The sequence below is a fragment of the Salvia hispanica genome, chromosome 4 (genome assembly GCF_023119035.1).
Source record: "Salvia hispanica cultivar TCC Black 2014 chromosome 4, UniMelb_Shisp_WGS_1.0, whole genome shotgun sequence".
Lineage (NCBI taxonomy): Eukaryota > Viridiplantae > Streptophyta > Magnoliopsida > Lamiales > Lamiaceae > Salvia > Salvia hispanica.
The window spans coordinates 7174847-7201754 of NC_062968.1; the positions used below are offsets into that span (position 1 = coordinate 7174847).

General features: G+C 31.1%; 3 protein-coding genes and 1 non-coding gene across 8 annotated transcripts in view; 3 read left to right on the forward strand and 1 right to left on the reverse strand.

The window, feature by feature from the left end:
- Positions 1 to 15448: 15448 nt before the first annotated feature.
- On the forward strand, positions 15449 to 17954 carry LOC125219712. Of its 3 annotated transcripts, none has more exons than XM_048121756.1 (7): positions 15449 to 15636; positions 16143 to 16434; positions 16800 to 16871; positions 16952 to 17019; positions 17121 to 17271; positions 17422 to 17502; positions 17588 to 17954. In XM_048121756.1, exons 2-7 carry the CDS (start codon positions 16189 to 16191, stop codon positions 17747 to 17749), a joined length of 780 nt encoding a protein of 259 aa, XP_047977713.1. In that variant the 5' UTR covers positions 15449 to 15636; positions 16143 to 16188; the 3' UTR covers positions 17750 to 17954. The 3 variants fall into 3 exon arrangements, with proteins under 3 accessions (XP_047977713.1, XP_047977712.1, XP_047977714.1); XM_048121755.1 differs by having other exon boundaries at positions 15450 to 15636; positions 16160 to 16434; XM_048121757.1 differs by lacking the exon at positions 15449 to 15636 and adding an exon at positions 15701 to 16032 and having other exon boundaries at positions 16160 to 16434.
- A 1343-nt stretch (positions 17955 to 19297) lies between these two features.
- Positions 19298 to 22140, forward strand: LOC125223568 (UDP-glucuronic acid decarboxylase 6-like). The gene is made up of 13 exons (XM_048126770.1): positions 19298 to 19438; positions 19729 to 19829; positions 19967 to 20053; positions 20208 to 20295; positions 20383 to 20474; positions 20700 to 20764; positions 20843 to 20931; positions 21073 to 21150; positions 21233 to 21326; positions 21411 to 21477; positions 21550 to 21613; positions 21702 to 21742; positions 21838 to 22140. The coding sequence occupies exons 2-13, from the start codon at positions 19743 to 19745 to the stop codon at positions 22018 to 22020; spliced, it is 1035 nt and encodes a 344-aa protein (XP_047982727.1). The 5' UTR covers positions 19298 to 19438; positions 19729 to 19742; the 3' UTR covers positions 22021 to 22140.
- Positions 22141 to 22548: 408 nt separating this feature from the next.
- Positions 22549 to 22620, forward strand: TRNAT-CGU. Its single transcript has one exon. It is a non-coding gene; the product is annotated as a tRNA-Thr (tRNA).
- Positions 22621 to 26589: 3969 nt separating this feature from the next.
- The window catches only part of LOC125224259, a 1987-nt gene continuing 1668 nt past the window's right edge, over positions 26590 to 26908 (reverse strand). For all 3 annotated transcript variants that reach the window (XM_048127634.1, XM_048127635.1, XM_048127636.1), the window contains exon 4: positions 26590 to 26889. In XM_048127634.1, the coding sequence (XP_047983591.1) occupies positions 26664 to 26889 (226 nt within the window). In that variant the 3' untranslated portion in view covers positions 26590 to 26663. The remainder of the gene's footprint in view (positions 26890 to 26908) is intronic.

Below are 26908 nucleotides of genomic sequence, written 5' to 3' on the forward strand. Positions count from 1 at the left end.
CTACAATATATTGAGATTTTTTGTTGCATTTGTTGATAAAAGCTGCTTATCAACATGTACGAAAATTGAAATATAATTTATCAAATTTCATCACCCGAACGTCGTCGGAACATTTGCAATTGAGATCTCGTTGGAATCCTTATTAAATTATCTTTAATTTGATATATTTTTTGCGAAAAAATAATTTAAATTGAGAGAGTTACGTAAATTTAAAGATTTGAGATGATTTTGAGGAGAGAGAAAGTAGTTAGTTATAATTACTACATATAGGATTTGACATTAATATCCTTTTAATTTAATTAATAATTATTTAAATTTAAAATATATTACACTTGGCATTATATTAACCACAAGATCTTCTAATCTAATGGTTGAAAATTGGTCTCAATTTGGGATTGATAATTAGTTAGCAATTGATTACCTCCCTATATAAAAATATATATATATATACTCTATATATATATATATATATATATATATAGAGGAGAGTATTAAACTACTTTCACCCCTTTAGATACTATTTCCTTTTAAATATCATCCATTGGATGAAAGTAGTGGAGGATCTAGATTAAAAAATCAAATTTAATCCCGTCCTGCATTATTGGTCTAATTTCGTGCATTACCAGGGTATAATAGTAAACATATACTGTCTGGAAACGGAAGGTCCGATAATTAAGCGGCAATTTGATAGACCTTTCACCTTCTCGCTCCTCTGTCATTCCATCCATCACACCACGATCAAAAAACTTCCTCTCCTCTTCAACATCCGTCAAACCCTAGCCGCCGCCTTTGAAAACCCTAGGACTTCCGCGACTTCGATTGACACCGTGAAAAGGTTCGACCGGCGACGATTCCGAGTGTTGAAGATCCCGCTGCAGTTCGTGCGCGCCCTCGGTCCACTGTTCATATCGGTGTTCCATCCACGGTACGCTTAAAAAGTTCCAATTTTTAGCGCGATTTCTTAGATAAAATGTGAAATTGTGAGTATTAGATGTTGGGTTATGCAAAATTGGAAGTTTATTGTTGATTTGTTAGTGGTATGTGTTCTGACAGTAAGTTTTGGGGATGAAATCGACATGAAATTGGTGATCTTGTTTTTAATCCACGACTCCGAAACTAAGGTGTTAATTTTGTTGGGTCTGCAGACTAATTTGGTGTGGTTTCTATTGACGTTGTGTATGTTAGATTTGCGATGTCGAAGAGAGGCCGTCCCTTCAAAAGCCAGCCGACGCAGTCCGAAGGTGAGACCGTTGCGCCATGTGTATGAAATTGATTATTTGTTGTCCTTATTTTTGTTCATTATTGAACGTTTTCTATACATTTTTTGACTTTATTTTATGCATTACAAGTCCATTGTCTCTCTGTCTTATGCTTGCCTCAGTGATTACCGGTTCTGTTACATTATTCAGTGACTTTTATGCATAATTTGATTGGAAGTGAACATTATTGATTTATGCGTTCAGTAGAAGGGGTCATGTGTTTGGAGGTGTCCACTGATAACTTGTGAGTTTTACAAACTAGTGGGTTACTTAAATACCAGTATGATGCATTATTGAGTAGTAGTTGTACATTGTTAGTCTTTATTTGTGCGTTACATGTCCAGTGCAACTCTGTTATATTATTGCTTAAATTGGTGTACATTTGTGATACATTAGTCATTTCAAAGGCTGCATTATTATGTTGGTCTGCACCATTACTGATATATGTGTGTAGTAGTATTGATCATGTGGATGGAGATGTCCACTACTGAGTAGTGAGGTTTAAGGACTAGGATGTTTGTTTTATACCATTTGATGCATTAATTATCAGTATTTGAACATTGTTAGCCTTTATTTGTGCATTACAAGTCTATTGCATATCTGTTTTATTCGTTCATAAATTTGGATCCATTGTTTTAACATTACTCAAACCATGTTGTGCATTATTTTGTTGATCTCACCAATTAGTGAGCTATGGATCCAGTATTACTGGGCATTTCGGATGGAATTGTGCATTTTTTATCAGTAAATTCTGCATTATACAACATTTTGGAACTGTATTCCATCTCTCAGTGAATGTTGCTATAAGCCGTTTTCCTTTTTTCTGCATTAATTAGATATTTATCTGCATTATTCGGTTGGATACCAACATTATTGATGTTGGTTGCAAATCTTTAAGCATTATTCAATACATAATTTGAATTATTTGTTTGGATTTCATCATTATTGTTCTTTATTGCTTCTAGAAAAAAGTTTCATGCATTATTTAATAGTCTTGGTGCATTCTTTTGATGTTTTTTGGCATTACAACTGTATTCCATAGCTAATTTAATGTTTGTAGAAGTTGTAAACGTATTTTTGAGATTTTGTAGAGCATTTTCTGCATTATTGTACTGGTCATTAACATTATTATAAAGTCCGCTATGTATATTAGTCAGTTATTATTATGAATTAATGTAAATTGTTTACTTATTCATTTTTGCAGCGACCAAACATCCAAGATTGGCTATAGATGAGGCTGTGGATGATGTTCTGCCTCTAGCAATTGCCCACAAATTTAGGGAGAGACTTAGGGAACAACAGACAGTAGAGGCTAGTACATCTAATGAAGATGGGGAAAAGAGGAAGGCACGAGGGAAAAAGGTTGACCACCTATACAGGGAATGCACGATGGACATTGAATTTGTGGGTTCGAATGCTTTGGATATCTTAGAATGTTTTGGATTTCTTGGTACTAAATATTTTGGATACTCCTGAACTAGGTGTTTTTAGAAAGTTTTGGATATGTAGGTACAAAATGTTTGCTTCACAAAACTGGTAATTGCTTCAGATAACTTAATAATTATAAATTATTGCCTAATAATGTACAATATACAGGGAATAATATATAAAAAACCATAGAACAAATTAATGTTATACATTGTGCACACTAAAATGCATATAACTAAACAAATAATGTAAAAAAATTAATTTATAATGCACGATTTTACCACCGGATTTTTACCGAAGAACTAACGTTGAAAGATGAAAGAGAAGAAAGAACGATGAAAGAGAAAAAAAAAATCTGGGAGAAGAAAAAAAAAACCGATGCAATATTTGGTGAGGAGAAAATTATGGACTTTCCATAACCACCAATGTTGTCATTCCCTTAAAAGCCCTTTTCCATATTTTTAATTAATAAAAAATGTATAATCAGGCCTTAATTTCGGCCATTAGATGTTAAGAATGAATGGTTGAGATTAAAAAGGAAAAAACATATAAAATAGGAAAAGCATATGAATACACCTCTATATATATATATATATATATATGAATTATGGCAAAATTTTCCATAAAGTCAGAAAGTAAACTATATCAGTTTGCAAATATATTGGTAGGGTTTTATTCTAATGCTTATAGCACCCTAATCCAAAATCAAGACTAAATCTCCACCCTTGGATTTTAAAATGAGTGGATGAGATTAAAGCTCACAAATCTCAATAAATAGTAGACAAAATATCAACAAAAGGGTAATATCGTCATTATGTTATCATATGATAATTTTCGTGGGTGTTTTTTTATATCAACATTGTGTATTACAAATATCAACAATATGATATAAGAATATCAACATTAGTACAAGAAAATATCAACACATATTTATTGAGATTTTTACATGGTTTTATTGATATTTTTTGATGTATTTGTTGATAAAAATCTGGTTATCAACATTTACGAAAACTAAAATAAAAAATATCAAATTTCATCATCCGAACGTCGTCGGAACATATGCAATTGACATCTCGTTGGAATCCTTATTAAATTATCTTTAATTTGATATATTTTTTGGCGAAAAAATAATTTAAATTGAGAGAGTTACGTAAATTTAAAGATTTGAGATGATTTTGAGGAAAGAGAAAGTAGTTAGTTATAATTACTACATATAGGATTTCACATTAATACCCTTTTAATTTAATTAATAATTATTTAAATTTAAAATATATTACAATTGACATTATATTAACCACAAGATCTTCTAATCTAATGGTTGAAAATTGGTCTCAATTTGGGATTGGTAATTAGTTAGCAATTGATTACATCCCTATATTGGTATCAGTTGACATCAAAACATATCAGTTTTTTATTCAATATTAGTTTGATGATTCATGAATATCAGTTTTTTACTCAATATTGATAACCGATATATTTTGTGATTCTAACTGATATTAATGTATATTAGAACTGATATATATCATTTTCAGTTCTAATATTTCACATTTAAAAAAATCTCACTGGAACCGGTCCATATATATATAAATATTATCCCATCATTCTCCTCTCCCAAATATTTTTTTAAAGTCGACTATTATTGTCTCTTTTTTTTGCGTTTTGATTTGTTATATTCGAGGGATTAAGAAGTTGTTAGCTGACCAAATATGAGAGTGCATCCCAAAATATTGGGCGAGAATTCTACTGATGTCCGGCAACTTGCACTGATTTAATAACAACCGATCGATACCTTTAAAGGAAAACGTTCTCGTTAGTGCGATGGTTACAAACTAAACATGAAACTCTTACAAGTGACTAACATATTAGGAGAAAGAGTCTATAACAAAAACACATACATACCTGTATTATTTTAATTAATGGATTGGGAGAAGATGAAGGAAACTAGGAATATCAAAAGAGAGCCAGTGAGAAAAACAAGGGCAATGGTTGTGCAAACTATATGGGCAAGTTGGAATGAGGTGACAAGAAAATTATGCATCTTGTGTTTGTGTACGACGTCGTATTTGGATGTGTAGTTCCATCCATTTTTCTCCATCTTGTAATGATATGTGTTGAGCCTTTCCTTCATCCTCAAATTTTCCATTCTCCTTATCAAAACACTCATGTTTGTATCCACTGCGTTTTGAGACTTTCCTGGCAATTTACATATTAGAGAGAAAAGGAGAGTCATAAACATCAATTTAGACATATAATTATTCATTTTATATATGGATACATGATTATTTTAGGTACTATAAACAAAACCAAATTAATCATCCAATTTCCTGTTTATGTGTAGGTTCATATATAATCATAAAACAAAGCTCTCTTAATTATTTGCGTGTTTGAGATTTTCTACCAAAAAATTGTTCCACAATAGAAATTAGGTCAAGTTGTAGATCAAAGTACATCATTGTAAAGCATGAAAGATACCTTCATCTCCTAAATTCTGGAATCTGGCTTGTGGAATAAGTTGTACCTTGCGCCTGCAGGAGAAATAGGGATTTCTTGATTTGCAAAAACTACTACAACTGAATGACAAAGAGGCCATCTATGATTCTATATAAACTAATACTAAATCAATCTAACTCTTTTAATTTTAATATTGGGAGCATTTAATTAGTTTCTACACTGTTTGCTCTACGTACTATATATAAATATGGTTATAGTATGTAAGGAGTTTGTGATTGGGCCATCTATTTAGTTAACTTTATATCACATGGACAGTTGTCTAATTAACTAAACGTTGCCTCTTCTACCAAATTATCATTACTTTCAATTAAAACTAATTTTCAGCCAATAGTTTCAGCACACTTATGGACTTTTGAAACTGTAGCTGGAACACGAGGCATAGAAAATCATGGTGCAGTACCTTTATGTCTCAATAATAATAATAATAATAATAACAATAATAATAATAATTTTTATTATTATTATTATTATTATTAGTAGTAGTAGTAGTAGTAGTAGTATTATTTCTATTACAAGTATTATTTTTTTTGTGATGAGGAAATTTTGTAATGATTTGAAACGATTTCTTGCATGTGTTGGGAAAAATGTTGTGCGACAATCTCAACTGAAAAAAGTCATTACTCAGATTTCAATTAATGTCCTTTTATTATGATTTATGCATGCATGGTTCATCGTCAGTGGCGGATCTAGAATTTATAGTTTGGGGGTGTGATATTTACATTAGAGCTTTAAAATTGATCGATCATTTCTTCATTTTATTAGTTGTTATATTTTATTAATTATGGATGAGTTTTATAATAAAAAATACTAAATCTTTTGAAGCTAAATTATTCTAATAAAGTTTAAGCTATTTTTTAAAAACAGAAAAGGAAAAAATATAATCCAATTGATAAATTATTTGTAATTCCTATATAAATAGTAATATAATTATTAAAGAAAAACGCAGTTATTTTAAAAAAACAAAAGAATTTTATCATAACTGTAGTCTATATACTAACTACACTAATATAGAAGTAGAATAAATAAAATACAAGTGGAAGAATAAAAACAGAAAGAATCCGCAACAGCCAAGAGTCGATCCTAGATCTTTTAGGAGAAGCCAGTGACGTTTCAACACTGGACTACCTTGCTTCATTGTAAGTTTTATTACAATATATAGTTAAATACACATGTTTTGGGGGTACAGTTGTACTGGCCAGTGTTCATCGTCGTCCATTTAAACACTGGGTCATTTCTAATTTTAACTAACTTACTTAAATTGGTATTGTGACCTAACTTTAGTACCAACATAAATAAGTATCAAACATTAACTCAGTAGAAGGTTGTCAATTAGCATATTCACTTCTATTATCATTTTTTTCCCTTTTGTCCTTTAATTTGCTCATGCAAGCTAATAATATTTGTAAAAATAGTTCAAATGAAAGCCATTAATTCTTACGAGAACAGGGAACTAATTTAATTTCAACTCTTTAATTGTTAAAGTCTTTAGGTTCATAATAATAAACATCTAGCCCTATAGATTATGAAAATTCCTTCTTTATATAAATCTGAGTCATTGATATATTTATAACTATTTTTTATCATCTTCCTATACTATATATACCATTAATATACGTAGTACTCCTTTTAAAGTCATGTCGACTCACATGATATTCTGCCTTCCAATTAATATCACACACTTTATATAAATTAATAAAATTGAATTATTCAGAATTTCAAACACTACCATAAACAGCATGGGAGGAATCTTGACGAAAACTCGAATTGTATTTTTCTTTATACTTGACTATATAAAGTAAATTGATTATTAATATCGAATGTAAGTAAGCTTTTTACAATCTAATTAACCCAACTATCATGCTAATCTTCGACGATATAATTAATTGTTTATTGTTGCTATGAATTGACGTGAGAGGCACATGTCTATACATGCAATGCAAGGGTGCCATGTAAGCGATTAGTATTAAATAATGAGTGATGCTAAATGGCCACATTATGGCCAGCCATACAAGGTTATATTAGTAAATTGAAATATTGATTATATATTAAAATATAAAATGTACTTAGTGGATAACTTAAAATGACTTGTTAACCCTCCACCATACTTTCGTTAGTATATTAGAATCCCTCCTTTTTTAGTTTTGAAAATTTAAATTAAAGTTATGCTGTCATGCATTAATTACACATTTTAGAGTTTCAAAGTTAGAAATCAATACAAAATCTTTTACATTCACGACGATAATATTTATTAACATTAAAAATTAACAAAACAAATTACATTACAATAGCTATTAGAGTAATTCATTTTCTAAAATATAATCATCATTTAATAAAAGAGGTGGCGTATAAATATGGAGAAAACTTCTTTTTCATTGGTATATTTCATTTTATTGCTACTATTATATATATATATATATGTATATTTATAGAGATTTAATCATATTAAAAAATCAACTTAATCAAATATTAGTGATATTATATCCTAATCAAATATTAGAGATTTATAGAGATTTCTTTTAATAATTCATTAACTGTTCTATTTATCTTGTGATATTATATCCTAATCACATAAAATAATTATTTAATCAAATACTAATGTCAATAAAATTTCTTTTACCAATCAAATAATTGAACGAAAATAATTCATTACTTTATATATCTATGTTTTGATAGTATTAAATTTGACCAAAATAAAAAATTATTTAATCAAACAATCTTTTTCTTTAAATTATGCCCAAGAGTTCAATATTTTTTTTTGTTTGTTTGTTCGAAAGCATATATTCAGCTTTGAATCCAATATCCACGGAAGATGATACTACTATAAGATGACCATAAGGAGAAATGAAACAAAAAACAAAACAAAAAAATAATGAGCTCATTTAGACATTTACTAAAACACATATACATTCTATACTTCTTATCCTAAATCTATCCAATTTTTATTTTTACATAATCTGAAAATAAATGTAAAACACTTGATAATTTCACATAAACTTTTACACAATCTATTTAAAATTTTTAGATAAAACAAAAAAAAATTTAAAAGTAAAAAAAGAAGAGTTGAGAGGGAAGGAATGCGAGGGAGGGAATTGAAGGGAGGGAAGGGATGAGAGAGAATGAAAGGAATTGATGAGAGAGAAAGGATGAGAAAGAATGAAAATGTAAAAGAAGCACCTCTATGTCAAAAGGCAGGTGGGAAAATAATGCAGGGGTATAAAAGTAAGAGTAATTTGCATTGAACCGGAACTTATTAGAAAACCAATTTTTTTGCAATTAAACCAGTTTATGGCTGGCCATAATGTGGCCACATAGCATTTCCCTTAAATAATATAGGTATAAATCGTGAAAATGATTAGCATTAATTAGATATGATCTCACGATTCGTGAGTCACCTATTCTTCATTTGGCGATAAAAAGTAGGCGATCTGCCTAAACCACAGAAGAATTAGGTATGTAGTAATCATTGACATAGCTATAGTGGTTTTTCGCCTCCCAATAATTAAAAAGAAATCGTTGCTATTTTCATAATTTTATACTACAATAATAAATTATTAAATTATTATTATTATTATTATTAGTAATTAGTTATATTTGAAATTTTAGCCTGTGGTTTAATAGAAATAAGTCTAATCACGAGTAAATACAAAGACTATTTCTAAAAATTTTATTTTAACTATACTTATAATTTTAATATAAAAAATATAGTGGTAGCATATTTTTTGTTGGAATCAGGCGTAGCAAAAATTTCAGAGGTTAAAACTTGGTTCTTCGAAATCTAATGTAAAATTTAAAAGTATTAAGCTCTTTATGGAAGCTTTCGAATTTTACTTATTGGGCTTTGGCTATTGAAAGTATCCAAAAAAAGGCTACAGACTTGTTTCCGTGAAACTCAGATTTTTTTCTCTTTTTATTGAAATTAAATTTGATTTATATATTGCGTACCATTAGAAAAGTAATATTGAGAGATTTCCAATATTGGTACATTAGAATTTCACATAGAACTTCCAATTGAGTTTGACTAATGCATAATTACAAAATATCAAGGTTTAAGGTTTTTCCGAAAATTTAAAATCATTACAAATCAAAAGTTTGGTACACTTCGTAGAGATTGTGGATTGATCCCGTTATTAGTTTAGTCTATAATATTTTGTTTTTAGCTATTTCACTTGTTCATCCTAGTTTTAGTTTTAGTTTTAGTTTAGTTTTGATAGCGTGGTGGTTTTGGGTTCGTGGGCTTCCTATTATTGTCTCTTGTTCTATCTTTGGAATAAAGTCACTTTTGAGCTTGAGTCACGTTTTGGAACGATACATCTTGATTTTATTCACCGATTGGGAGTCTGCCTAAACTCCCAGCCCACCCTGAGTGTCTTTGATTAAATAAAAAAAAAGCCATTAGATTATAAATATTAGAGAAAAATACATGAAACAAGTAACCGCGATAGAATTTCAATTCCAAAAAAACAAAAACCTGCAAAATATTAAATACACTATATAAGAGTTTTGTAAGAATTTGTCTTGCTAGTATAATTGAGATTGCAACATTAAGGATATATTTTAAACAATTTGGACAAAAATACTGTAAACACATGTTTTCATGATGTAGCCATGTAGGGGTTAATCTTTAAAGATAAACCCAGTTCCAATCATGCTTAAACTTTAATCAGATACTACTCAATTTTGTTAAAAGTATTTCTTTGTGGCATTCTAGATCAATTATTAACTAAAGCAAAAAAGATAAAGTTACTAAGATGAATAAAAAAGTTAATTGAGAATCAATTAGTGCAAAATTATCGAACTGAAAGTGTAAATTAATAACAAGTGGCACCAAATAAAATCTAATCATTGTGGAAACTTGCAAAAAAAATACTATATGGTTGACACAGAACAAAGTGTTATCAGCCACGTACCATTTTCTAATACCCTCATATCTCTACAGCATGCAAAAAGCAAGATTCGTAAAGCAACAGATCTCTTTATATTAAAGACGTATTATTAAATTGTTCCATGCTAATTATATTGTGTTATTTTATTAGCATCACCCAAACATAATTTTAGTAAAGAGAATAAAGTATTAAATGCTCCGAATTGTGGCTTTGTGCATGTAGTAAATCGGGTTTTTGGGTTTGGTTTCTTTATGCACGTACAAAAAAATATGTTTTGAATTGCTTATATTGTTAAAAAAATATTTTTTATTTTAGTAAGAAAAAGATTATTTATTGAGGTATTAGCTTACAAATTGAAGCTTTTTCTAAATAAACCTTTTGGAGTATCACAGATCACTTGATAATTTCCTAAAACTTAAATAAAACATATATTTCACTAGTAAAAGTGGTTTTACCCGGCCTTGCTTGTGAAATTTCAAAAATAGTAGTACTACTCCTTTCATCCCATCATAAGATATGTGTTTCTGTTAAGTAAAGATAAAATAAAATATGAGAGAAGATAAATTAAAAGAGTGGAGAAAAAAAAATAGGTGAGAAACTAATTGTTATATTTTGCTAAAAGAGGAACACCTCAATTTAGATTGGGCATCCAACAAAATTCGAATTGCTTATGAGACAAGGAGGAGAGTAGTAAATTTTTAATTAAGAATGTTAAGTTACACGACTGAACTAGGAAACAGAGTAAATTGGGCTTTTTGATATTATACTAAGTATTTCTCAGGATAAGCCATAATCAAGAATCAAAACAATCACTTGGCTTAAATCGGGCCAAATATTATAACTGGGCCAAATTTTATAAAAAAGACGAGTTTGATATCCTTATACTAGTATTTCTCAGGATAAGCCATAATCAAGAATCAAAACAATCACTTGGAATAAATCGGGCCAAATATTATAATTGGGCCAATGGTTAAATCATAAATTAGCCCAGACATAGTATTTGTCTAGTACTCCCTCCATCCCTAATATTCGTCACCATTTGACTGACACGGGTTTTAAGAAATTAATAGAGAGTGGGTTAAAAAAGTTGGTAGCATGTGAGTCCTACTTTTATATATTAGTTTTAAGAAATTAATAGAGAGTGGGTTGAAAAAGTTGGTAGCATGTGGGTCCTACTTTTATATATTAGTTTTATAATAAAATGTGAGTGTGAATGAGTTAGTGGAATGTAGGGTTCACTATCAAAAATGGTAAAAGTGAAAGGTGACAAATTTTTAGGGACAGATGAAAATGGAAATATGTTACAAATTTTCAGGAACGGGGGGAGTATCTTATTTAGTCTCGAATGAGAAATTTGTGATTAGAACTTGACTTTGCTGGGGACTGGAGTGCTTTTTGTTTATACTTCCTCCATCTCAACTCAAGGGATTGGTTTCGTTTTTACCTATTTTGAGAACATGATAATAAATAGTTAAAGTAAAATGAAAGTAAAATAAAAGAGAGAATAATATTAATTAGTTTTATAATAAAATATAAGTGAAAAAAAAGTTACTCGAATGTGAAGCCTATTATCATTTATAGAATATGTTAATCGAGACTTTTAAAGTGAGATATCTAGAAATGGTAAATCGGGACTCTTTGAATGGGACCGGAGGAGTATAAAAGGAAACGATAAAGTTTGATCATCTAACTTACCTGCTCAAATTACTAAGAAAGGTTATCTGCCTACCATCATTTTCCACGTGGAATACACGTATCACTTAGGAAATTATTTAGTCCAACTATAAAACTTCAAACAATAATCGGTTTTCCTTATTTAGGAATCTCGAATTATTTAATCTCGACTTCCACGGTCAACATCATGATTCATGATTGTCCAATATTTATATAACTATAGCAGATTCTGTATTGGTTCATTTGGTTGTTCAACCTATTCTATGTACTTTGGATTTCATCAATATATCTTAATTAAAACAACTACTTTCAATGTTATTTTCATATTAACAGGCTAACAGTACATAATCAATTAATCATATAGATATAATATGTGAATAAGAGTAGAGTAATTATTGTACCTATTTCATCCTTTCTTATGCCTCCTTTATGTTAAGTTTTTGAGTTTCACTTTCAATCATATCTTAAATAGGACTATAGGAGTACATAACTAAAATTAAACATGGAAAGTTGAATATTTTGTTGGTGGGATGTGATCAAATACTAATCATCTTAGGTGGCATTCGGTTGCCATAACTAATTATCATGAGACTATCCATCTAGGATTAAATTGTGAGATTATTTTAGTTGGAGGGAGAAGGCTATGACTAATTATCATAAAACTATCCATCTAGGATTAAGTTGTGAGGGTCAATCTTATGAACCAAACATGATACATATTTAATAATGAGATTTAGTCTTGCCAACCGAACACCCCCTTAATGTGCTATTTGCTAACTAAATCAACACACTATATTAAAAATATCAATAAAGTGACATGAATATGTCAACACAAATTTGTGTTGACATTTTGTAAATGTCAAGATAAATTTGTATTGACACACTAATCATATTATTGTGTTGACATTTTTAATATAATGTGTTTTATCAAGTAGCACATTAAGATGATTAGTATTTGATCATATCCCACCAACATTATATATATTCAAATTATTGGAATATTAACAACATTCATTTTCATTAATCGAAAATGCTCTAACATATTACATTTTGTTCAACATTATATACGTTGTTGAATGTAAGGCATGGTACACACTGAATTGGGGCATCGTAACACAATCTTGACTGGCATTATACCGCGTGTCAGGCTCAGCATAGATAAGTACAACGAATTAGATTTTTATCGTGTAGGTTTCTATGTTCGAAAATATGCAATTATTATTTTGTTAGAATCCTTTAAAACTCTTAAATTTTGTCCCACATCGACTTGGTGATGATCCTAGCTTGTCTATATGAGTGACCCATTTCTAATATGATATCAGAGCGGACCCAAGTCGATGATGGAATTATCTCTTTATCTCTTCTCTTGCCTATCCACATGATGATCCTAGCTTGTCTATACAAGTATGAATAACTCTCCCCCTTATAAAGCCTTTTAAGGGGTGAGTGACTCATTTCTAATAATCCTCTTAGAAGCATCTTTAATTAATTTGATATGGTTTATAAAAAATAATTTTAATCGAGTTTTATTAGTGAATAAAATTTCTTACTAATCATGTAGTAGTTGTTCTATGCGATCAATTTTGCGAGAAAAATCATAGATTTCTTAATCATGTATTTAAATTGCATTGTATCTAATGAAATACGAAAGGTGACCAACCAAACCAATGAGAAAGCTATTATCAAATCGTCATAACAAACCAAACCCTCAAACTTTTGAGTTTCGAGTGCGATGGTTTAAATTTTTATTTCTAATTTTGTCTATAGTAATTGTCCCAAGTGTTCCAACCAAATCAACTTGCACACGCTTAACTTAAGTTACATGATTTATGAATCATCGTCGTTTTTATTTAATCAGTCAAAGTTTTGTGGCAGAATTTGTCTGGAGAAATTGGAATTGTATTTGAACCAATCTGTTCAACATATTATTCCTTTTGATTTGAATATGTTCTTCACTCTTTGAAAAGATCAAGTCCTTCAATTTAACCGATCAACTTACATGTCAACACCAACTAATTAAAATATGATTTACTTATCAAATAGATTCTTAAACTGCTCTTTTGCCTTCCACCCCTCTAATCTTAAGCTAAAATCTCATTATAAAATTTTGTAAACAAGTATAATTATGAAGAGACATTTTTCATCATTTAATATTAAATTAACTCAATATTCATTGAAGAATTCTATTTTTATATGCAACAGTACAGTATATATATATGGGGTAGAATTACCATGAATTCAAATTTTATTTTTAAACTAAGCCCAAATGTGGCTATTAAATAAAAATAGAGTGAATTTTAAATTTGGTATATATATATATTGAATGCAGGATGCATATTTTTTCATGAAAATAAATTACACTAGAGATCTCCGGACTAAAATTTTAATTTATTTTAAGTAATTTTTTAATCCTCAAGAATAATTTTGACCATTTTAATTTATTTCAGTATTTCCTCTCTCTTATCTTCTCATTTTCTCTCTTGATTAATAACTTTATTTTATACTATATTAAAAAGATTTAAAACTTTATTTTATATTAAAAAGCCAACTTATATTTATCCATTAAAACAATGTTTTATGTTTAATTTGATACTCACATCAATGCTTATTATAATAAATCTAAATCTTCATTTAATTATAAAATGTAGTTATTTCATACGAAGTTTTAGTTTTATTTTAATAAATTTAAACTTTCTATATATAGGGGGCAGTTCTAGCGAAACCTTTGAGAAATAAAAACCATATTACTTTTATGATACAATATTATTAGTTGACATTACAAAATATATCGATTTTTAATACTGAGTCAAGAATTGCTATTCGTAGACCCGCGAACAAACATGTTTTGTGATTCCAGCTGATATTAATCAATTTTTGTACTAATATAGTTTGTATTCTGCCTTTAAGAAAAGTGCTAAAATGAACCATCTCCTATATATATTTCTATCATCTTACGTTTTATATAAAATTTGAACTACATAAAGTCCATTAAAAGGAATATTTTCGATATTATAAAAAAATTATTATTAAAAAAATCATTAAATGCAGTTCGGAAACTGTAGTTTATCAATTATGAAAAATAAATTATTTATTATAAAATTGAATCGTCGAACTTTAATAGAAGATGAAATTAATTGCTAAGTAAACTGTCAACCACCAATTGGCTACTAAAAATGTAAACATAATGTCCAATATATTGCGAAAAAAATCGGACAAAGTAGCTAGTTGCAGAACCCAATATTCAAATAAAATTAAGTTCGAGTATGTAGTTCAATTAATAAAGTAACCTCCCAATCAATATTAGGAGTATGAAATAATGATTAACACTAATTCACTTTATTAATTAATCTAATTGCGATCTTCAATTAAGCATCTGGACATGACGTTCCATTAACTCCGCTTCATAATTAACTGATTCAAGGCTTAAAAGGTAACGGAAGGTGAGAGCAAGCGTTTCACTGCCGTTGATTAAAAATTCCGCAATGAATATTTTTAAAAATAATACAGTGAAAAAACTCAATTTTTAAAATGATGCAAAGAATTGGAGAAAAATTGAAAAGTAAAGATTCGATTCTATATTCATTCTTACAAATGCCGCTGGTACTGTAATAATTAATGGTTAAACCGTTAAAGAAAAGACACTGTACTATTCTCGGACTGTTTACATTTTCCCCAATTTTTTATTTTTTGTACTTCAAAAAACTCTCTCTATCCTCTCTCTCTCTTTGCGCGTATATACATATATGTTCGAGGCCATGATTGCATACAACAAAATTTTATTTGAACAATTCATATTTTTGAATTACATTGAACACTCAATCTGTTGCTTTAGCTAGAAAAGGATAGATTTCTTAGCTTTCAGATTATTCGATACCCTTCTTGTAAGTCTCTCTTTCGATTATATGTATATTCTCCCTTTACTTTGTATCTCAATTTTATTCCAATTACACCATCATCTTTGCTTATATTCTCACAATTCTCACAAAGCATTTGATTGTATTCGCTTAATTCCAATCCCATCTTTGAATTGTTTGTTTTTGATGTTTCGGTGTGTTGGGCTTTTGTTATTTTTTGATTCTTTGAAAAATTTGATTCCAAGGGTTTGTTTCTCCCTTTCCTTATGAAGAAAAGAAGAGACCTTTTATAAATAAAATACTAGTATTAGAAAATAATCTGTACCTGTTTTTCTCTTTAAAGCCTCTCTCTTTGTGTCCAATCTTGAATTGGGATTCCACCTTTTGACATTATCTTCAAAGGGCTTGGCAGTATCTTTTAAGGTGTTGTTTATTCAATAAACACTTAATTATGGTTGACTCACACCACACTTTGAATTCAACCTATTAGCCCTTTTGTACATGTTGCCTGAGCTAATTTGGTAATGTTGAAGCTCTGGTTTTGTGATAGGTGAGTGTTCTTTGTGCAAAACCTTCAAAATGGGGGATCACTTCGTTTTGCTGGTTGATCGTTTGCTTACTGAGTCGACCCTTGAGGCTGCAATCGAGAGTAGATTGAAGCACGTAGTCCCCATCACTGTCGATGAAGTAGCAATCGACTACTCGTACCAGAAAGATTCCGAGGCTAGCTTGTCTCTGAGGAAGGTGGTCGAGTGTCGGATATGCCAAGATGAAGGTTTTGATTCAAGCATGGAGGCTCCATGCTCTTGCTCTGGAAGCTTGAAGGTTGGTTGCTAATTACTCTGTAATCTATCACTTCATATTCATTTTACTTCCTTAATTAGATTTTTGGTCATTTTTTTTTTATGGTTAGAAGATTTCCAATTTGAAATTCTTGATCATGATTTATGCATGCATCCAAGATGAGTTTTTTATTTCATTGTTGGTGGATTAGTTGCTCTGTTTTCACTAGGCCTTAATCTTTGAAAGAGCGGACTAGCATAAAGAGGTGTGGTCGTTTATTCCCTCGTTTCAAAACTTAGACGTGCGAACATAATTTCCATATAAAGGAATTGAAGGCTTTTTTTTGTATTGGGTTTATGGAGTACTGGAGATGTAACGTGTATACTCTTATCGGCTTTTTTTGTCAGTATGCTCATCGTAGATGTGTGCAAAAGTGGTGCAACGAGAAGGGTGACACCATGTGTGAGATATGCCATCAGGTTAGTTTATAGCTTCTTGTTTCTTGTTGAGTTTGCTTCTTCTGTTGCTTTCTTACTTTAAGTGTCACTTTATGTTGCAGCAATTCAAGCCAGGATACACTGCACCACCGCCAATTTTCCGTTTGGGTGAACTTCCGATGAACTTGAGGTAATTCTAATTCTTATTCTTGTATAGCTTGAAACAAACAAGGATCAATCCTATGCACCCTTGTATAGTTTCTTGCACTAACAAAGATCCATTCTTATCAGGGGGAATTGGCAAATTGCAAGAAGAGATCTGAACAATCCGCGCATTATTGCAATGGTTGCTGCTGATCATAGCTTCCTCGATCCAGAATACGATGAGTATGCTGCTTCCACGTCACGAAGCATAGTCTGCTGCCGCACATTAGCATTAATAGTAAGCCCCCCTCTCTCTCTTTTTCGTAGAAAAAGTTGAGAAATCGTAAACAAATCTACTATTTTAATGCTATACTGATTCATGATTACCATGCTCTTAAACAACATTTTGTGGTCTTGATTCATCTTGTTTGTTCTCAACTTAATGCAGTTCATGGTGCTCCTGATTATGCGGCATACTCTTCCGGTAGTTGTGAGTCGAGCGGGGAATTATTCGCTCCCACTGATCATGGTAAGTTCTACTAACATATATGAAAATCAGAAATTGGAAAGCAGCATTCAACATTTCCTCAATTCTCTTTCAACCTATGAAACAGCTTTTGTTGCTACGAGTCGCTGGGATCATTATACCGATCTGCATTATACTCAAAGCAGTCACCTCCATCATACGCCACCGACAGCAACAGGCAACGCCTGCACCTGATGAAGAATCGAGCCCGTTACCTCTGAATCAGTCAAATTTGAATGCAGTCAGCTAGAAATTAACAAGAAATTTGGCAAGGAAGAGCAACCGGTTTCGCCTCTGCTGAGGTGAAATTTGCCATCTGTCACATTTCAGTTGTTATAATCTAGTGTAAATTGACCCAGAAAAAAAGAGAAGAAAAGAAGTAGGTTAGATTTTGAGGTGGGATTTAGATACACCTCTGGAATATTCAAAATATTAGAGCTTCCTGTTTTCTTGCACATGTTGACTTGTACTAAGCCAAAGTATCAGATGTCAAGGAAAGAATGAAAGAGTTTGAAATGTTTAAAAAGTAGTTATTGACTTTGGGAAAAGCCTAAGAGGAGTAGTTGATGACCTTGGAAATCAATCATCATCAGCACTAGTAATACCGAATGCATATATGCTGAGAGAGAATTGATCCTGCATTAACTAAAAATCAATTTGCTCATTAATTTTGTATGATTACAATCATTATTAAGTAGTGTATATTTAAACCAGATTGATCATTGTTGATCAAGATCAATTATGTAGTAGTTCACCCAATCACGACCAAAATCATGTGATTCCCTCTATCACCATAGCGCAAATTAAAATCATTCAAATGATCATCACTTTTCCTATGCAGTTGATGAAACAATTGAGATAATGCAATTCCTCCAAATCCATCAAATAAGACAATTTAAGATTATCAGTTATGTCCATTCTCATAACTTCAAGTGAGGAGGATCGATCACATTAATGAATCTGTCTCAACCATATATACACTTTTGTCAGTTTGAGGGAAATTGTATGCTACATACTTTACGTGAGCTCTTTATATGAGCACCATCATCGTTCAACGCACGTTTAACATTGTTTATTTTGTTTAATATATTTATTTTGATTCTAATATATTAAAAATATTATTGAAAATTTTAATTTCATTGAATTCACAAAAATCAAAGCTCAATTTGCTCATTTTCTCTGTAACTTCAAATAAATGAATAATATAATAAATTAATAATGAATTGATGAGTTGATTTACAAGCATTAATTCCCTTCAAATTAAATTTAACTATATATTGCCGAAATAAAGCTAGAGATTATAAAAAAACGCTAATTCACTATATTACCAATTTAGCACGTTTTATACTCTCACATTAAGTTTTGTTTTCAAATCTAATAAAATCTTCGCATGGATTAAAATTTTTTGTAGATCTTTAATTGAAAAAAATATTTACAAAATTTATACTATGTAAAATCAAATTTGAGAAATCTTCATATATAAATAGTTTTATCAACCAATTTAAAACTTTTGGATGCCTAAAGAACATATTATTTTATTACTTATTCTAAAATTTTAATTTCTACTAATACTCCTTTCTTTTGGTTTAGCATAATAAAAATAATAAATTTTTACCTAACAAAAACATTTCTGTAAATGCATGATATTTGGTTATAAATAAAAGATCACAAATCTATTATTTGGATTGGATATAGTGGTATTTTAAAGCGATTGGTGAATATTTGACACATGCATAATTGCATAACGTTCGCTAATCTTGAAGATTATCGTCTCCCCATCTCTTTCCCCACTGCTAATGTTAGATTTAATCGCCATTTCTTTTTCAGTATTTATTACTTTGAAGATCACAATTGCGTTGTGAATAATATTAATAATATTTGCAATTTGAGCTGGAGAATTGTTCTGCTTCCACTACTACTTTATTCAATTGATTAAGAGGTGATCGATCATCGCTTCATTTTGTTCTAATCATTTTCATTTTTAATTCTTCACAATTTATTTGAGAGAAAGATCCGAGACAATGTGAATGCGACAGATTGTATTATACGTGTGGTTTTGTTCATGTTATTGGTTTGTATTATTTCCGTAGAAATTGATTACTTGAATATTTGACGTTTTGTCTTTTAGTTTTGTTTTGTGATCTCCTTTTGAAACAATGACGATTGAATCATTGTTTATGCGGTTGCTATGGAATTTGGATGTTTATCTTATGTAGTTTTTGAATTCAGAACTTATCCTAGAAATGGCTAAGGACGCATCAAATGGTGGCCGTGTGTCGACCAAGCCACCTCCCGAGCCTTCACCATTGCGAAGAGCAAAATTCTTTCAGGTACGATATTCATTCCCTCACTCGAAGATCGAGTTCCATGTGCTCAATTTGTATGACTTTATAATAACTATCTTAGATCATGGATTATGGATGTATAATGTGACCATACATCTTGGACTAACTAACCAACCTGACAGGCAAACATGAGAATTCTGGTTACGGGCGGGGCTGGATTCATTGGCTCTCACTTAGTTGATAAACTCATGCAAAACGAAAAGAACGAGGTAGGACATAACAACGTCTTTTTAGACTGGCTTGATGCAAAATGCAAGCTATGTTTGTTTCTCAATCAGTATCACAAATGATAATATGAAATTGAGCAAGCTATGTTTGTTTCTCAATCAGTATCACAAATGATAATATGAAATTGTTGCTCAGGTGATTGTTGTGGATAACTACTTCACTGGTTCAAAGGATAACTTGAGGCAATGGATTGGCCATCCAAGATTTGAGCTTATTCGACACGGTGAGCATTCTGTTTAACTGTCACTCCCTTATGATGCAATGTATGTGTCTCACATGGTTTCTACTTATCAATTCTTTTTGTCTGCAGATGTGACAGAGCCTTTGTTCGTTGAAGTTGACCGGATCTACCATCTCGCTTGTCCTGCTTCACCAATCTTTTACAAATACAATCCGGTGAAGGTCAGTCAGTTGTCATGGCTCTCTCCCTCTCTACTCATGTGCATATAAAGCTCACGTCTTCGCCTAAGGAAATATGTTGCAAGTTGATGAAAACATTTATTTTTCTACGTTGTCTAGAATAAGTATATGGACACAGTGTCTTCATCAGTTGCATCTGTGAATCAACGACTAGTCATTTCATTTTTATTTTCTGATATTCATTGTCCCTGCCATAATACTTGACAGACAATAAAGACGAATGTAATAGGCACACTGAACATGTTGGGACTTGCCAGGCGAGTAGGAGCTAGGTACGTCTGCTCATTTTCGATTCTCTTCCGATTTTTGTTCATTTTGGATGTTCTGACAATTTTGTAAGTACCTCTTAGGATTTTACTTACATCAACCTCGGAGGTCTATGGTGATCCGCTCGTGCATCCTCAGACAGAGGATTACTGGGGCAACGTGAACCCTATAGGTAATACCTTGCTATACTATACTATCTTGGTAGAGAAACATGTATGGTTTTAGTCCTAAAATTCTGCAGTTGCATACACTTTCAAACGAATCATTTGATAAATTCATAGTAATTATTCGAAATTTTTGGTTTCAATTGCAGGAGTGAGGAGTTGTTATGATGAGGGGAAAAGAGTAGCAGAGACGTTGATGTACGATTATCACAGGCTGCACGGAGTTGGTAATATCTTTCCCAACACCGGACATTTGAGTATAACAATTTCATATTGGAGTTCCCTAAGCATTATGAAATGGTTCAACAGAGATAAGAATTGCAAGGATCTTCAACACTTATGGACCCCGGATGAATCTTGATGATGGTCGTGTTGTCAGCAACTTCTTAGCTCAAGCTATACGGTAGATGCTTTTTATCCAGTCTTCCATATTAGATTCCACTTCGATGCTTCATTTCACTTTGTTTTACACTACTACTACTTGCAGCGACGAGCCTTTGACTGTTCAGCTTCCCGGAACACAAACAAGGAGTTTCTGCTATGTTTCTGACATGGTGCGCTTTCATTCATCTTGTCTGTTTAATCTCTTTTCTTGATTGAAAACTTTGCTTCTTTTGCCAAAAAAGATTGATGGCCTTACGCGATTAATGGAAGGAGATCATATAGGGCCAATCAACATTGGCAATCCAGGTCAATCATCCGTGTTTCTTCCATTTCTTATAATTTCCATCTCGTATCCTGGCTCGCGAATATCTAACTCGTTAAGATTTATTATCAGGTGAGTTCACAATGCTCGAGCTTGCACAGACTGTGAAGGAGGTAAATCTCTTCATTTCTGCATTACTCGTATTTTTACGTATACATTTGGATGATTTCCTCACAAACTCTACGCGGGTGCTATCTGTTTAATGTAGATGATCAACCCGAATGTGAAGATCACGACAGTTGAGAACACCCCGGATGATCCTCGCCAAAGAAAACCGGACATAACGAAGGCGAAGGAGCTGCTAGGGTGGGAGCCTAAGATCAAGCTCAACGGTGGCATCCCTCTTATGGAGGAGGATTTTCGAAAGAGGCTTGGTATTTCGAGGAAATGAAGTCGTTTTAGCTAGTGATGTTTACGTTCGAATCCATATTTTCGAATGTTGTAGCGCCTGAAATCATGACTCTTGAGGTTATTTAGCTGGTTTAGGCATTCTAGTCTATTGATCAATGTATTTAATTGGATCCAGTTTTTTGGTATCAATAAAGTTTTAAGGTTTTTTTCCTCTTGTTAAACGACTTTTTGAGTAGTTTGAAATCAATAGCGATGAAATTTATTAAATGTTGTGGTTGGTGCTTATTTTGAGTATTATAGAGAAAATTTCAGTGGTACAACTATGGGGTTTGGATTTGGGAGGTTAGATTTGATAAGAATCTTAAATAAAAGAATTTATAGCTAGTTTTGTTATACTCTTGTTTGCTCCGACAAAATTCAATAAAAGAAAGCTGAAACATAAATTTCAAAGCTTCAATAATTCGAGTTGTGCAAGCATATCTATCGTCAAGCAACGATCGAGTGACTATACATAGCTTTCGTCTTTGTCAATGGTCATATTAAATAATAATCTACCAGTAAATCAGTTGCCTCCGTAGCATAGTGGTATTGCGTTCGCTTCGTAAGCGAAAGGTCGCGAGTTCGATCCTCGCCGGGGGCTATTCTCTGTGGCTTGTTTTTTGTTAATTATTGTTTTAGTTATAGGATACAAATTTATTGAGGTATGTTACGGAGTGCGGCAAGCGATGTGGCATCGATAGCGGGCAATGTTTTAAAAATCGGACCGGCCGGCGAACCGGCGTCGTTACTGGTTCACTGGTTCAACCGGTTCACTGGTCGAACCATTGATTGAACCGGAATATATAATAAACACATATATTAAATATTTCGAAGAAATTTAATATTTTTATGTATTAAAATAGATGATGTTTATTAATTTAAGAAAATTTATTTCGTAAAATAATATTATAATTAAATACGAATTAGGTATTAAGTTTAGATAAAAATATTCATTGATGTCAATAGCTAGGGTATATAAATTAAGTATGTAATATAAAAAATTTATTTATAGTAAATAATGAATCTTATATGGTACTCCCTCCGTCCCATAAAAGTTGAGACAAAACTTTTGGACACAGAGATTAAGAATTTATATTAAATAAATAGGAGAGATGAAAAAAGTAGGAAAGATAAGGGAGAGTATAGTAAATGATGGAATAAAGTAAGACCGATTAGATGTTTTGTCTTTTGTTAAAAAAAGAAATGACTCAACTTTGTTGGGACGGACTAAAAAGAAATACAACTCAACTTTTATGGGACGGAGGGAGTACTAATAATAATATAGATGGTAAGTAGAGCATCATTAAAATATAGAGGATGATAATTATTTATATTATAATTAACAATTATATTAAAGAATATAAAATTAAAATGAATTATTAGTTTTTGTAGATAAAAATTTAATGGTTAATGTATAAAAATATTTGATGTTCAAATTGTTCAATGAGCTCATGTGGTGGAGTGGTAGAAGTCTTCTTATGTAGAAGAGAGGTCATGAGTTCAACTCCTACCAACAACAAATTTTTAAAAATTTTAAACAAAACAATACTAAACCGGTTTCCGGTTCACGGTCCAACCGATCCGGCCGGCCGGTTCTGCCGGTTCACAGCGGTTCACAGCGGTTCAATGCATTGGTGGTTTAAAGGAGTGAACTGGACCGGACTACCTACCGGTTCGCGGTCCGACCGGTCGAACCGGCCGGTCCAGTCCGGTTTTTAAAACATTGATAGCGGGTGTGTTCGCATGATAACACACCACGACACATTTTATTTTTTATTAAAAATATTATCTTTTTTGTTGTATTTTTTAATTCAGATTTTCATCTATGAATACGACACCATGCAGTATGAGATAATCACAATTCATTTTCCTTTATAACTTATCTTTAAAATACTATCTCTGATATTCCATAGATCCCCACGGAGAAGATGACACTTTTGGCGTCGAGGATGTCTTTGTTGAGCGATTGCTTTTTGCAGCTTACCTTGTGGTGGAAAGACGAATGCATCAAAGGCATGTTGTGTAAACGCCTTGACGACCTATATTATACATACTACGAGACCATGAAGAAGTTGTTACATGCCAGTTTTAAGACTATTTTTTTCTAAGAGTGAACTACATAAATAGTACCTGATTTTTCACTTTCGCAGTACCTGATCTTTATTTTATATCATTTTCGGTATCCCATGACAAAAATAACCCAGATACCAAACATGTGATTTTTTTTGTTATGGAGGATATTTTTGGAAATTTCAATTAAATAGAACCAAATATGTGATTCCTTTGTCTTCATTTCTTATTTTTTCTTCTTCTTTAATTTGTTCTTCTTTCTTTTTTCTTCATTTTATTCTTTCTTTTTAGTTTTTTATCTTCCTTTGTTATTTCTTTTTTCTCCTTAGTTTATGTTTCCTCTTTTTTCTTTTCTCTTCTTTTTCTTCTTTCTTTTTAGTGACATATATCTAATTGCATTCATAATATAAATCAATAACAAAATACCTAATTAAATTAATTATTTAAAGTAATTAAATCAATTGAATATATTTAATGAAATTATTTATACTCATTTTAGGGTTGAAACACCTAACTAAAAATATTCAACTCTTTATCATTATGAATACAATTCACAATTTTAAATTTTGATTAAGACTATATTGATTAGTTATTAATTTTAATATAAAATAATAATTATTCACTCCGTCCTCCAAAGTTTGTCATATTTTACATTTTTCGTCCGTCCCACAAAGTTAGTTCCACTTGAAATCTTATAAAAAATAAACATTAAATACACCATCAATCTCCTTAATATGGGACCCTTATTCCACTATGCACCTTCATTTTGTATAAAGACAAACAATTTCTTAAAACCCGCGCCGGATCAAATCGGGACAAACTTGGAAGACGGAGGGAGTAGTATTATTTATTACTCCCTCCGTCCACCAAAATTTGTCCCATTTTTCCATTTCCGTCCGTCCCCCAAAATTTGTCCCATTTCACTTTTACCATTTTTGGTAGTGGACCCCATATTCCACTAACTCATTCCTACTCACATTTTATTATAAAACTAATATATAAAAGTAGGACCCACAATCCACTAACTTTTTCAACTCACTTTCCATTACATTTCTTAAAACCCGTGCCCGGTCAAACCGGGACGAATTTTCATGGACGGAGGGAGTAATTACTAGTACTCGATGTTACTATTATAATAATATTATTATTATAATAATTAAATATAATTCTATCTATAATTATGATTAAGTATATTTAAATGATATTAATGAATAAATTAATTATTAATTTATAATATCAAAAAATAATATTAAACATTGATTAATAATAATAGTATAAAGAGTGAGGAGAATGAGAGAAAATATTATAATATCACTTTTGGTATTAGTTTTGTCAATGTGCAAAATATCCTTTATGACATAAATGGAAAAATGAATTTATTTAGAGGGTATTTTGGAATGAAAATTGCATCAGATACCAAAAATGTGATTTATAGGTACCAAAAACGATATAAAATAAAGATCAGGTACCGTATACGTGCGAAAGTGAAAGATCAGATACCATTTACGTAGTTCACTTTTTTCCTAAATTATTATTCCTACTATATGGAGTAAAAAAATACTTAAAACTTTTCAATTGCGTACATTATAAATTTTTTATAAATCTTTTTCTACATATACAATATTTATACACTATGAATTATTCTTTTGTAGTAGTAATAATTTAGATCTACTCTCACCAGTGGCACAAATTAAAAGATAATTTAACTAGTTCAGGTTGCAGTGGCACAAATTAAAAGATAATTTAACTAGTTCAGGTTGCAGATATTCAGTTTCTGCAAAATAACACTCTTGCTAGTGAATAATTCTACAATGGTACAAATTAAAAAGCAACTATCAAATATTTTCTCGTTATCAATGAATAGTTAAAAATTACTATCTACACACTTACAGTATCATTATTTCGACATCGTGTAGAGGTTAATAACATTAGAACTTCTACTTTTGATCAACTTCGTCTTGGATTCTCAGCGTAATATGTCTAGTTCTATTGATGATAGTAACTATACTATCGCAAGACATTTTACTCTGAGAATCCAAGACAAAATTTCTTAAATTCATCAACAATGTTTCTCAAGAAATCAAAACATAAGTTAAACTTGTAAAGTAAAGAAATTTAACAAATAAAAGTCCTATTTTATAAATTGAGTATATATCACACAGTATCAAATATAGAATTTCGTGACAACTACTTTCAACTTATTTAAAACTATTTTCCATGACTAAAACCCAACATTAAGAGCATCATCAGAAAGCTACCATCGAGAGCTTTCCAACTAAATCTTTAGATTTTTTTTATGGGGAGAACTGATATTTTTACAAGTGATTAAACTTGTTTTTACCACACCAAAAATCAAATTCGAAAATATTGCTAATTAATCAATACTCCCTGTGTTCATGGCTGGCGATATTTAATGGTGGATAGGATATCCCAAAATTGTAATATGAGATATTTAATGAGTAACATTTAAAATTTATAACTGAAAATAAAAATCACTAAATTACCTCAGAAACTTCCATAATTGTTAGGCCCCAAGCCACAATGTGGTGAGTAACAAATTCTTCAAACAATCAATTAAACTTTATGTTTGCTAGAACTGCCTGTGTTCCTATCCATGAACCTGATGCTACGTTTCCAACCGTAGCAGCAGCAAGAAGTCGAGCACCAATGATGCAAGTTAGTGCAGCAGGTAGGGCAGCTTATGCAAGAATTGGAACAGCAGCTAGGGCAGCTTATGCAAGAACTGGAACACCAGTTAGGCCAGCTTATGCAAGAACTGGAACAGCTTGGCCAACGAAACCAAGAGCCGCAGCTGCAGT

What these genes read in the sequence shown, in the direction of transcription:
- LOC125219712 (XM_048121756.1), top strand. Translation starts at nt 16,189, where the DNA reads ATGGGGGATCACTTCGTTTTGCTGGTTGATCGTTTGCTTACTGAGTCG. An exon ending in CTTGCTCTGGAAGCTTGAAG is followed by an intron (nt 16,435 to 16,799) that starts GTTGGTTGCTAA and finishes TTTTTTTGTCAG; the next exon opens with TATGCTCATCGTAGATGTGT. An exon ending in ATTCGCTCCCACTGATCATG is followed by an intron (nt 17,503 to 17,587) that starts GTAAGTTCTACT and finishes CCTATGAAACAG; the next exon opens with CTTTTGTTGCTACGAGTCGC.
- LOC125223568 (XM_048126770.1), top strand. Translation starts at nt 19,743, where the DNA reads ATGGCTAAGGACGCATCAAATGGTGGCCGTGTGTCGACCAAGCCACCT. An exon ending in ACAAATACAATCCGGTGAAG is followed by an intron (nt 20,475 to 20,699) that starts GTCAGTCAGTTG and finishes AATACTTGACAG; the next exon opens with ACAATAAAGACGAATGTAAT. An exon ending in TTCTTAGCTCAAGCTATACG is followed by an intron (nt 21,327 to 21,410) that starts GTAGATGCTTTT and finishes TACTACTTGCAG; the next exon opens with CGACGAGCCTTTGACTGTTC.